This window comes from Symphodus melops (assembly GCF_947650265.1).
Source record: "Symphodus melops genome assembly, chromosome: 4".
Lineage (NCBI taxonomy): Eukaryota > Metazoa > Chordata > Actinopteri > Labriformes > Labridae > Symphodus > Symphodus melops.
Window position 1 is genome coordinate 28,255,439 of NC_136694.1, and position 10,732 is coordinate 28,266,170.

Below are 10,732 nucleotides of genomic sequence, written 5' to 3' on the forward strand. Positions count from 1 at the left end.
CCGTGCTCTTTAGAAGACTTTATAAACCTCTGATGCAGATGTTTAGTTTTGGTTCTGGTTTTAAAGGTCGTGTCCTGGAGCCGTGCTGCTCCTCCCTCTGTTGGACCTCCTCCTGTCTCGACTCTGTCAGGCCCTCGACACGCTCCGGTCCTCGTCTCCTGGAGGCGCCGGTTCAAACTCTGCTGCTGCTGCCAGCTCTGCTCCTTCAGCTGGTCCGGGGATCCTGGAGGAGACTGGTGGGACTGGTTTCAGTGTGGAGGACGCTGGTTTGGCCGCTCTGAGGCTTCTCTACCTGCTGCTGGCCCACAGCGACGAGGTGACGCAGAAACGGGAAACGTCGTCTCATCACTTGTTTGTTTTTCTGAAGCTGCTGCTGACTGTCGATGTGTCTGATGTTCTTCAGGTGGTGCAGGCCGTGCTGTCGAGAGACGGTCAGAGCAGAGACCCGGACATGAAGGTAAACACTGTACTGACCTTTACGTCTCCCCGCTGAGTGATGATCAAACATGAGCAACTTACTGAGTAATGAAAACGTTCGACTGATCTTCACCATCTGATCACCTGAAGACAGAAACATGATCCTCCTCCTCCTCCTTCTTCTCGTAGGCGGAGAGCTCTGCTGCAGATGTGGGTCTGTGCTCCCAGAATGCCTTGCTGCAGTCAGTGTTGCGGCTCTGTGAAGCAGGAACAGGTGAGAGCAGTTCACAGAGGGAGGAGCTCGTCCTCGGCGCCATGAAGACTCTGAGCGTCCTCATTCAGAGGACGAAAGACACGCACACGGACAGGTACACACACACTCACTGACAGGTACACACACAAACACACAGTGACAGGTACACACAAACTGACAGGTACACACACACACACACACACACACACACACACACACACTGACAGGCACACACTGACAGGCACACACTGACAGACACACACACACTGACAGGTACACACACACACACTGACAGGTACACACACACTGACAGACACACACACACTGACAGGTACACACACACACACTGACAGGTACACACACACACACTGACAGGTACACACACACACTGACAGGTACACACACAAACACACACGGACAGGTACACACACACACACGCACTGACAGGTACACACACAAACACACAGTGACAGGTACACACAAACTGACAGGTACACACACACACACACACACACTGACAGGCACACACTGACAGACACACACACTGACAGGTACACACACACTGACAGGTACACACACACACTGACAGGTACACACACACACTGACAGGTACACACACACACACTGACAGACACACACACTGACAGGTACACACACTGACAGGTACACACACACACACTGACAGGTACACACACACACACTGACAGGTACACACACACACTGACAGGCACACACACACACTGACAGGCACACACACACACACTGATACCTGAGAAAATGACAAAACTTTGGAAGGAAAATTTTCAGGATTTTTCCAGATTTCTGGATTTTTCTGGACTTTAATAATCCTGACCGTGTTCACGTGGTACACGCAGCTCAGGCACGTTTACAGCTCCATTATCATTTCAGGCCTTTAGAGGGCGCACTCGCACCGCTGTGGGTAATCTGTGGGCTTATTTGATCAGAGCTGTGCTGAGGACACGACGTGGAGAAATCCTCGAGTGTTCTGTCTGAAAGACTCAAAGAAAGTCGCTGTCACGTTCTCACGAGCCGAGAGCGCTGGGGGGGACACGAGGAGGAGGAGGAGGGTCTTTAGGGTTTAATTTGAAAGATTTCTCCAGGAAGTGAAAACTTGGCTGTATTATTATCATGTCAGTCGGGCAGATGTCGGTGTTTAATGAAAGGAGAGACGCTGTCTCGCTGTCTTGAGGAGGATCGGGATGAAAAGAGGTCGTAGACAGTCAAACACACTCGTTCACTGTCGTTTCAGATTGTTTGTGAGAGCCGGAGGGGAGACGTGAAGCTCTCATCAACTCAGTGCTGTTTCCTTTGATTCCTTGAAATGCATATCAAACACACACACACACACACACATGATGCAACACTCACCTGGGGTGAATCATGCTGGAGGTGGAGGAGTGGTTGAGTAGGCAGGGAGTGTTTGCGTTAGGACTTTTCCACGAGCTGTCCTCACAGGTGATGTAACTCCTCGCTGTAAAGTTCCTGCACACGTTTTGTTTTTTTACTGACGCTGAGGTGACATAACAGTGACTGGTGATTACAGGAGGGAGGGACCGACCTTCGTCAGCTGCACAAAGATCACGTTTACTTTCAGTTTCGGGAAACAAACGCGCCGAGTTCTTTGAAGACAAACAGTGTCATAAATGACGATGTGATGTTTTCACTGAGTGGACGGCAGGGGGCGACGTGTCGGAGGGAGGACATGCTGGCTGCTGCAGAGAAGCTTCAGCATGTTTCCTTCATGTCTGATCACAGAGGAAGAGAGCGTCTTCATTTCCTCAGCAGATATCTCACAGATTGGACCTTTAAATTCTCCGTTTGTGCGTCTCAGGTTCGAGTGTGTGCTGCAGGTGGTGTGTGCGTGTTTGTCAGCCGACAGCAGGCTGCACACGGTGTCCGAGTGTGTGTCTGTCCTCACGTCCATGTCGGACCGTCACGCTCTGTCTCAGCACGGTGAGTTCCTTCAGTCCCATCTTTTAGTTTCAGTGTTTCCATCATGCGCCGGCCTCAGTACGTCTGATGCTTCCTTTTTAGACCCGTGTGTGTTCCTGAAGCTGTTCCACTTCATCCGGACCCGACCGGACAATCAGGCGACGCACGCGGACTGGACTTCTCTGGACCTGCAGGTAACACACACGTTCACTGATTTGTCCAAAACTTGGTGTTCAGTATGCGAACGAACGTGACAGACGTCAGGCTCCACAGCGTGTGTCAGTGCAGTTTCCCACAATGCAAAGCGCCTACTCAGACACCAGACAAACTTTAGTCCAGTCACTGTGAGGCCCCTCCCACTGCGCTCGGCCGACCTCGTCGGGTAATTGTCTTGACAGTTGAGGGTCAGCGGTTGATCTCATTCGCCGTCCTCCGGGCTGAACAGCTGGACCCTGAGCACGCCGAGGCGTTCTCATTTCATTACATGCTTTTGGATTCTCCTCGCACATCGACTTTAATCACTTTTTAACCTCCAGTGATCCGTTTTTAAACTCCAGCTGTTTCACCTGCTTTTAGAAACGTCCTCCCTGTAAACGAGTGATTTAAGGAAATGTTTCCTGATTCTCTACTGATCAATAAAAAGTTTATAACTTTACATGGATACATTACGTAAATGTTAATTTGTCATTTAATTTCCCTCAGATTTCATTATTTAGAAAAATGTTTCTTGTTTGTCCTGGCTCCCTCTGATAGATTTTTTTTTTTTTTTTTTTTAAAGAATCAACTGTTCTTCCTTTTCAGCCCTTGATTTGTTTCTTTTTGTGTGTGTGTGTGTGTGTGTGTGTGTGTGTCAGGTCGTTCGTTTGCTGAGCAGACTGATGACGCAGAGGTCCGAGAGCTTCAGCAGCCAGTGCAGCGCCTGTCCGTGTAACGGCGAGGTAAAACTCTTCCTCCCCGTCTGTCTTTGTGAAGTGAAACGTCACCTCGACGTGTTGAAGTTTAAAAAACGTCCGTCTGTCTGTCTCAGCTGGTGCAGACGGCGGTGATTGTTTTCCATCGTCAGTGGTTGGATCTCCGCGGCGCTCCGGAGCTGACGGACTCAACGGGTCGGTTACATTTCTGATTTTAAAAAACAAACATTAAAGTTCTTCCCCTCCTCTTGATCTAAAACTGTGCATGAAAACAAAATGTTTTTTGGTTTTTTTTTAGGTCTGACTCCGCCCTCGCAGCAGTGCCCCGCCCCCTCGTCTCCATGGTGGCGCAGCACGGCGGCGTCCCTGCTCAGAGAGTGTCTGCTGCTGCTCCACTGGCTGCTGCTGCATCACGGCAGCTTCTCAGAGAGCTGCAGGCCGCTGCTGCACATGTACGACCAGGTGATCCCCGCCGTGCGAGACACGCTGAGGAAGATCCCCGAGCTGAGCGAGAGCGAGGGTACGAACACGCTCAGCATGCTTCCTCCTTATAAATCACATCAGCTGTTTTCACACACACACACACACACACACACACTGCATGTCGGTGTACTCGGACAGATCTCAATCCATCGTGGTTAAAGAGTAAAATCATGCCGAAGCTTTAAGTTTGTTTTTACTTCTGATGATAAAAGGAAACTTGAATTTTTCCGTCTTTCAGAGATCGCTCTGGAGGAGATCTGTCGCTCGGAGGGCGATGACACCGACGACATGGACACCGACACTGGCTCCTGATTGGCTGCTGCTGCTGCCTGACTTGAGACATGTAGACCCGTGTACGGACTGATGCTTGAATGACTTGAAGGACGAAGCGCAGCTGTGTGAGAAAATGCGATGATTAGGATAAAAAGAGATTATTAAACTTACACGTCTGAGTGTTTCGTTCTTTCTTCATCTCTCTCTCTCTCCTGCCCGCCGCTCATCCTTTCAACCAATCAAAACCGAGCACCTTCACTCTAACCTGATGCTCCCATTAAGTCCGACTTGGAAACTCTAGAGAACCTTCAGTTACTCAAACTAAAATCCAACATGGCTGCCACATGCATCAACAGATTAAAGTGTTCCTCTTTTTTGTGAAATGAAATCAGTCAAACCAATCGCTTCACGCTAGTTCTACATGTGGACGTGTTATTTTCTCACACACGATAAAAGTTATCAGCTAACAGGAAGCTGCTTGTCAAACTTCAGGTGGGGCGTCGTCTCCAGCTCTGAGATCCGAGCGGGAAGGTGAAGCAGCATCAGACTGAACAGAGCGAGGTACGAGCTGAAGTGGTGCCAGGATCGATCGATTAATACGGTCTGATTTAAGTCAAACTTAAGATCTTAATTTACAACAAAAGAAAAAACAGTGCAGGACCAGAAGGTTTCGTAAAAACATCTTTATTTATACTTCAGTTGTGCACGAGGTCTGAACGACGGGTTCAGAAGAAGGCATCGTGTTGGCGGGCTGCAGGCCGGCCGCGTCATGAGAGGTCAGTCAAATGAAACAAGAACGATCTCATCCAGTTATCTCAAGATCTCCTTCAAACTTCAACTCAAGTTTCAGGTTGACGTGAGTGTTCGTGTTATTTTGTTATTTTTGGACTTCGGTTGGTTTAAACAAAAAAACACCAGATTAAACCTGTTTGCATTTCTCAGTTTTAATTAAAGGGGGGAAAAGTCAAATAAGATGTCAGGAGAACATCAAAATAAACTTTTTATTAAGGATTAAAGGGGACCGTGTGTGATCTGTGTGAACAACCTTGAGAATGTGTGAGGTTTGAATCTTGAGATAAGCGGCCTGAAAAACACTGAAATCAATCGTTTGACTTGTATGAAACCGTGTGGTCGAGGAGAAACGAAGCAGAGTTTACAGCAGAGAGGAGTTTTGGTGTTTTCACAGAGAAATATGTCGACTCTAAAATACTGATCGATTCTTCACTTGAAGTTTTAAAGAGCAACCAGAAAGTGTAAACACGGGGGAGGAAGAAACTGCGTCACGATTCAAGCCCCGCCTCCTTCAGAGTCCACTTTGAATTGACTGATGTGTTCAGGGAGAAACTGTAAGAAACTATTTTATTAAAACTATTAAAAACGTTTTTTATTGTTGTTCAGCTGCAAATTTCAAGACTTTTTTTTTTTTTTTTACAAGAGAAGCCGGGAAGTTGTCCGATTAACGAGTTGGTGAAAAGCACCTGAACACACCGTATGATGGGAACCAATGATGTCCATCGGTCACGTGCCTTTCAAAAGAGGCGGGGCTTGATTTGCGTTGCAGCTACAGTGAGTGAAAGGCACCTGAGGGTGGGATCAAGTAATCCAGGATCAGACAGTTTGCAAGTGTGTGTGTCTGCTATTGCATTTCTATCTTTGTGAGGACCAATTTCACTTAATTCAAAGATTATTAAGAAGTAAAACTAAATGTTTTTGACCGGCTGTGAGGACATTTAGTCTGGAATAGAGGTGTGCAGAGCCTGATAGTGAGTCAGATTAACTTCTGATACCATCAGGATTAAAAACAAACTGTTTACTTTAGATCTGATTGATTTGTTGGAGCGGAGAAGTTTGGGTTGGTCCTCACAAGTAGAGAACAACACACGTATGTCAGTGTTTCTCCGTCCACGTCGGCACCACCTGGTCGTCGTCCTCCTCTTTGTTTTGTGCCGTTTTGTTTGAGCTGTTGTGCGCCTTGTGCGTGTTGTGATGTGGCGTGCTGGGATTGGTCAGCCACGGGTGCATCAGCAGCTCCGACGCCTCCAGCCTCTCCGCGGGCGACTTCCTCAACATGCAGCCAATCAGACACTTGGCCTGCGACGAGAGCCAATCTGGCAGGCTGAATGAGCCGCGGCGGATCTTGGCAAACAGCGCGGCGGGCTGCGTGTCCTGAAACGGGTATCGTCCAATGAGCATGGTGAACAGGGACACGCCCAGGCTCCAGATGTCGGCGGCGCGGCCCGAGTAAGAGCCAATCCCGTTGGTCAGCAGCTCGGGGCTCACGTAGGCGGGGCAGCCGTGTCTGTCCGTCAGAGAGTCGTCTTCATGTTTACCGCGGAGGAGGACGCAGTCGTTAAGGCCGAGCAGAGCGAGACGTGTCCTGCAGACAGGAAACAAAAGGTCATAAAGGTCAAAGGTCATACCTGTGTTACAACCAGAAAACTCGTGCTGCAGCGTTTTGTAGCGAGCGGCGTTTAACAAACTAAATGTAAATCTCACCTGTACTCGTCGGTGAAGACGAACCTGCGGAGCTTCAGGTCTCTCAGGACGACGCCGTGCTGGTGACAGTGCGCCACGGCGCTCAGCATCTGCGTGAACAGACGCCCCACCTCCTCCTCGCCCAGGCGCTTCCTGCTTCTCACGTAGGCGTGCATGTCTCCGTGATGACCTGCCAGGAAGACGTACACGCTGTCCTGTCCAACCACCACGTCCTGCAGGCCACAGATGTTGTCATGGGGACCGATCCGGGTGTAGGCAGCTAAGCGCTCTTGGTAACCATGAAGAGGGATCACCTGTGACCACGGCAGAAGAGTAAAGTTGACGCGGTTGCATTTTGTGCGTGCGTTTTTTGCGGTACGGTTTCATTCTTTGTGATCTTACCTGACAGGTGTATTGCTGCTCTGTCTGTGCGTGCGACGCCCTGTAAGTCTCCTCCCCATCGCAGCGTTCCAACAGGATATACGGCCCCACTCTGGTTGGGGATCGGCTCTGCTCAGACTTGGGGGCGGGGCTTCTGGGCCTCAGGCATGGCGGTATGCCCGTGGTCGGAGGCGGCGGGGCCAAACGGGGAACTTTACATTTGGGTAAATTTTCTTGGGGCTCGTCCAGTAACCTCTTCAGACACTTCTGAGACCTCGCTGTGGCCACGCCCATGCTCATCTGTGATTGGAGGAGAAGAGTGACATCATAAGGTTAGTTGTAAAAATCACCTCCAGGAACTTTTTTTTTTCGCCTGAAGTTTCAGCTCAAAACACATCCTCGTTATCAAGACACGCTACAAACTTTATCCACAGGGGGGCGACAAAGTCCAAACAAAGTGAAAGATCCTGACAGCTATCATGTTAAATATTTATTGTTGGGGCGTCTGTGGTCGAGTCGTTGTTGCACGCCACATGTACGGAGGACGTCCTCCACGCAGGAAGCCCGGGTTCTTCCTTTCCTGCAAGTCGATCTCCAATCGTCCCTCCCTGATTTCTGCCTGTCCTGTTTAATTTCTGCACTTCAGCGCCCTCTGCTGGTGCGTGGCGACTCTGCAGCCGAGCCTCCTCTAAACCCTCCTCTGTGTTCTTTTCCTGGTACTGTAATAAGAATGATATTATTATCACATCTCTCTGTGTGTCCTGCGTCTCCGCCGCTCACATGTTAACACGTCTATAGGCTTCATGATGAAACTTCCTGTAAGCTGACAGACGCTTCGGCTTTCAGATCGTTGCATCAGAGCACAACAGTTTATAGTTTAAACAGGCTTTAAGTACAGTCAACACCTACCCCACACACACACACACCCACACACACACACAGAGAGAGAGAGAGAGAGAGAGTGGGAATAGACGTGTGGTTTCAGTACAAAGTATTTCAGAGCCTGCAGCCTCGGCGGTGACATTGTGTGGAAACCTGCTGTTAGCAAACGTCGCTTTCACTCTGGCGAAACACCCTGAGTCACAGTGTCACCATGGCAACGTCATCCCCCTGACACACACACACACAGAGTGAATCAGTGCTGTTTGATGTCTCATCATGTCAGACATTTGCCAAAGATTTCTTCATCACTTTCTGTTCAGTTTCACAATCAGAGAACAGACGGCGTTAAAATTCAATTTAAACAAACAAAAAAAAAAAGGTCCTGAACTCGACGGATCGACGTCAGTCAATCACCTGTTAAACTTTTATTCGAAAGTCTTCACAAACGTGTCCCGAGACACTTCCACGTCGTGTCACTTTGGGCTCTTTACCTCACCAGTGACTGAATCTTGAGTCGCTGGCCGTCATCATTGAAGAAAACAGGAATAAAACGCTCCTCCGTGTTTCCCAGAGTCACAGCTGACGTCTCGACTCAAAATAACTTTTTCTGTCTCTGACAAACATGTTGAGCTTACAGTCAAAAGTGATTCACACGGATGACACTCGGCACTTTAAAGAGGACGTGTGGTTCATCAGAGGACACGACTGGCCGTAGGCCTGACATATCAAAGTGGTAAGACGACACAAAACAGAAAAAGATTTTAACACAGTATCAGCAGCTTGAGGTCCAGAAAATCTCTTCACTAAAACAACCTCAAACTATCACCTCAAACCTTTAAATCACAAGAACGAAGCCGAGTAAAGTCGGACACTTTTCATGAATCGTCTCAGCACTGACTCTGACGAGCTGTTCACTTGTTCCTGATCTTTTATTCTTCTACATTTGAACACTTTAATATGTCGCTGACAATTTGACTCTTCTTCTTCTTCTTCTTTGGTACCTTTCAGCAGACTGGTTTTAAAAAGCTCCATGAAGTCAGATGTTCTGATTGTGTCTCATTTTGTTCAGTTGTTTTTTATTTATTTATTTCACAAAATAACAGGTCTCGTTGTTTTTGCTCACAGCTTCTTCTTCTTCTTCTTCTTTTTTTGTGTGTGGAAATGTCATTGAATGAACTAATGAAGAATTTCCCAGTGATTTACCTGAGTAGCTATTTTACTAACCTGTTTTAAATAAAGTTACACCTTTACTTTGACCTGCTCTCTCTGCACCAGTCTGCAGACTTCAAGCTTCAGCCTCAAAGTGAAATGTATGACACAGTCTGCAAACACACAAACACAAGCGTGCACAAGAAGAGCCGAAGGCAAAATCTTACACACACACACCTGAGCGCGCGCCATCAGCTGACGCAATAAGAAAAGTGTTGACTAAATGAGTTTGATTAAGATGATAAATATTGAACTTTGATCCTCTAAACTCAGCAGCTGCTGTCATCCAGGACAGCACAGTGAATACATGAGAGAGGAGCCTTAAGAAAAAGACTTTTAGTGATTATATTTCAGTCTTTGTTCATGTTGAAGGTGAATATTTTTCTTTTAGCTCCGCTACAAAAACTGACTGATTAAAGATCGTTTATATCAGAGATGTCTCACTCCTTCGGTCAGAATTGGATTATTCTGCTCTATTTATTTTTTTGCCAACATCAGTACGACTCAACACCTGGATGCAGAACTACAGACTGCTAAATATCATTTTAAATCATTCAACATGAAGGAGGCTGCATGTTCACCTTAAAATCGTGTTGGGTTTTTTGCAGCCTGAATGAGACTGTTTAAATGAAGGTTCACTCCACCTCGAACATGCAACAGATGTTATTTTATAGGGAATGTATCAGTAGCTTACATGTCATTTTTTTAAAAGTACAAAATGTGCAATATTACCCTAAAAAGTCCCTCTGCATGCTCAGAATTACTAAAAGACTGTATCTGCACTTTTATAAAGACGTACAGGCTTCACTGGGATGCTCTCAGGTGTTTCTTTTCTCACCTTTGTTTTCTGGTCCGGACTTGAGGATCAACAGGAAACCAATCTAGATCCAGTAGAGACCACGTTAGAGTCAGAGATGGTGACCTGATGAGCAGAACTTTCTCACTCAGAAAGAAGTTTGAACTCGGAGTTTGGTGGATCCAGTAGATGATGATGATGATGATGTGCTGATACTGGGAGAACTGCAGAGGGACTGTGCGCTGATGACGTCGTTGTCTCGTTATTATTGTCGGCTTGAGGTTGCGCAACTTTTCGTCAGTCAGCTGTGAGGTGAGCTTCTTCTTCCGCTGCTACTTTTTTTCTAACTTTGGAAAAACAGTTCAACAAAAACACTCCGAAATTGTCCCAATAAAAAAACTATATATATAAATATTATGGATTTCTTTTTAATCCGAAACTGCAGCGAACAAAGCCGAGTCCAACCGAGCTCCTTCTTGTCCGAGGTTTAAATGAAAGTAAGCTCCGGTTCCCGGTTTGGTTTTTAGATCCAGTCGGACTCCCTCCGGACTCTCTGGTCTGCTTCAGACACCCTCCGTACTCCTCTCCAGAACTTTCGGACTCCTTCTGCTCTGAGGACCCGTGTTGGACTGGACTGGGGTTATGTTGCGTTACGGTGTTTCCTCCCTCGGTGTCGTCATCCAGCTGAGGGGGCGGAGC

At 47.5% G+C, this 10,732-nt stretch overlaps 2 protein-coding genes and 1 long non-coding RNA gene across 20 annotated transcripts in view; 2 read left to right on the top strand and 1 right to left on the bottom strand.

Annotated features, from left to right (window-relative positions):
* The window catches only part of atrip (ATR interacting protein), a 66,842-nt gene extending 62,373 nt beyond the window's left edge, over positions 1-4,469 (top strand). For 16 of the 17 annotated variants that reach the window (XM_079341969.1, XM_079341970.1, XM_079341956.1 and 13 more), the window contains 9 exons: positions 67-316; positions 404-457; positions 607-785; positions 2,523-2,644; positions 2,726-2,817; positions 3,478-3,561; positions 3,651-3,729; positions 3,833-4,054; positions 4,256-4,469. In XM_079341969.1, coding sequence (XP_079198095.1) covers positions 67-316; positions 404-457; positions 607-785; positions 2,523-2,644; positions 2,726-2,817; positions 3,478-3,561; positions 3,651-3,729; positions 3,833-4,054; positions 4,256-4,329 — 1,156 coding nt within the window. In that variant the 3' untranslated portion in view covers positions 4,330-4,469. The remainder of the gene's footprint in view (positions 1-66; positions 317-403; positions 458-606; positions 786-2,522; positions 2,645-2,725; positions 2,818-3,477; positions 3,562-3,650; positions 3,730-3,832; positions 4,055-4,255) is intronic. The other variant, XM_079341957.1, reaches the window with a different exon arrangement.
* A 180-nt stretch (positions 4,470-4,649) lies between these two features.
* LOC306822792 lies at positions 4,650-5,290 on the top strand. The gene is made up of 2 exons (XR_013778953.1): positions 4,650-4,821; positions 4,859-5,290. It is a non-coding gene; the product is annotated as an uncharacterized lncRNA (long non-coding RNA).
* Positions 4,959-10,732, bottom strand: trib3 (tribbles pseudokinase 3). Of its 2 annotated transcripts, none has more exons than XM_079341986.1 (4): positions 10,076-10,732; positions 7,168-7,446; positions 6,787-7,079; positions 4,959-6,667 (listed from the first exon to the last, which is right to left on the bottom strand). In XM_079341986.1, exons 2-4 carry the CDS (start codon positions 7,444-7,446, stop codon positions 6,178-6,180), a joined length of 1,062 nt encoding a protein of 353 aa, XP_079198112.1. In that variant the 5' UTR covers positions 10,076-10,732; the 3' UTR covers positions 4,959-6,177. The 2 variants fall into 2 exon arrangements, with proteins under 2 accessions (XP_079198112.1, XP_079198111.1); XM_079341985.1 differs by lacking the exon at positions 10,076-10,732 and adding an exon at positions 8,135-8,380.

Coding starts and splice junctions, on each gene's coding strand:
- trib3 (XM_079341985.1), bottom strand. CDS start 8,170: ATGTCACCGCCGAGGCTGCAGGCTCTGAAATACTTT. Junction 7,447..8,134: donor TGCAGGCTCTGAAATACTTT/GTACTGAAACCA, acceptor CTCCAATCACAG/ATGAGCATGGGCGTGGCCAC. Junction 6,668..6,786: donor GTCTTCACCGACGAGTACAG/GTGAGATTTACA, acceptor TCCTGTCTGCAG/GACACGTCTCGCTCTGCTCG.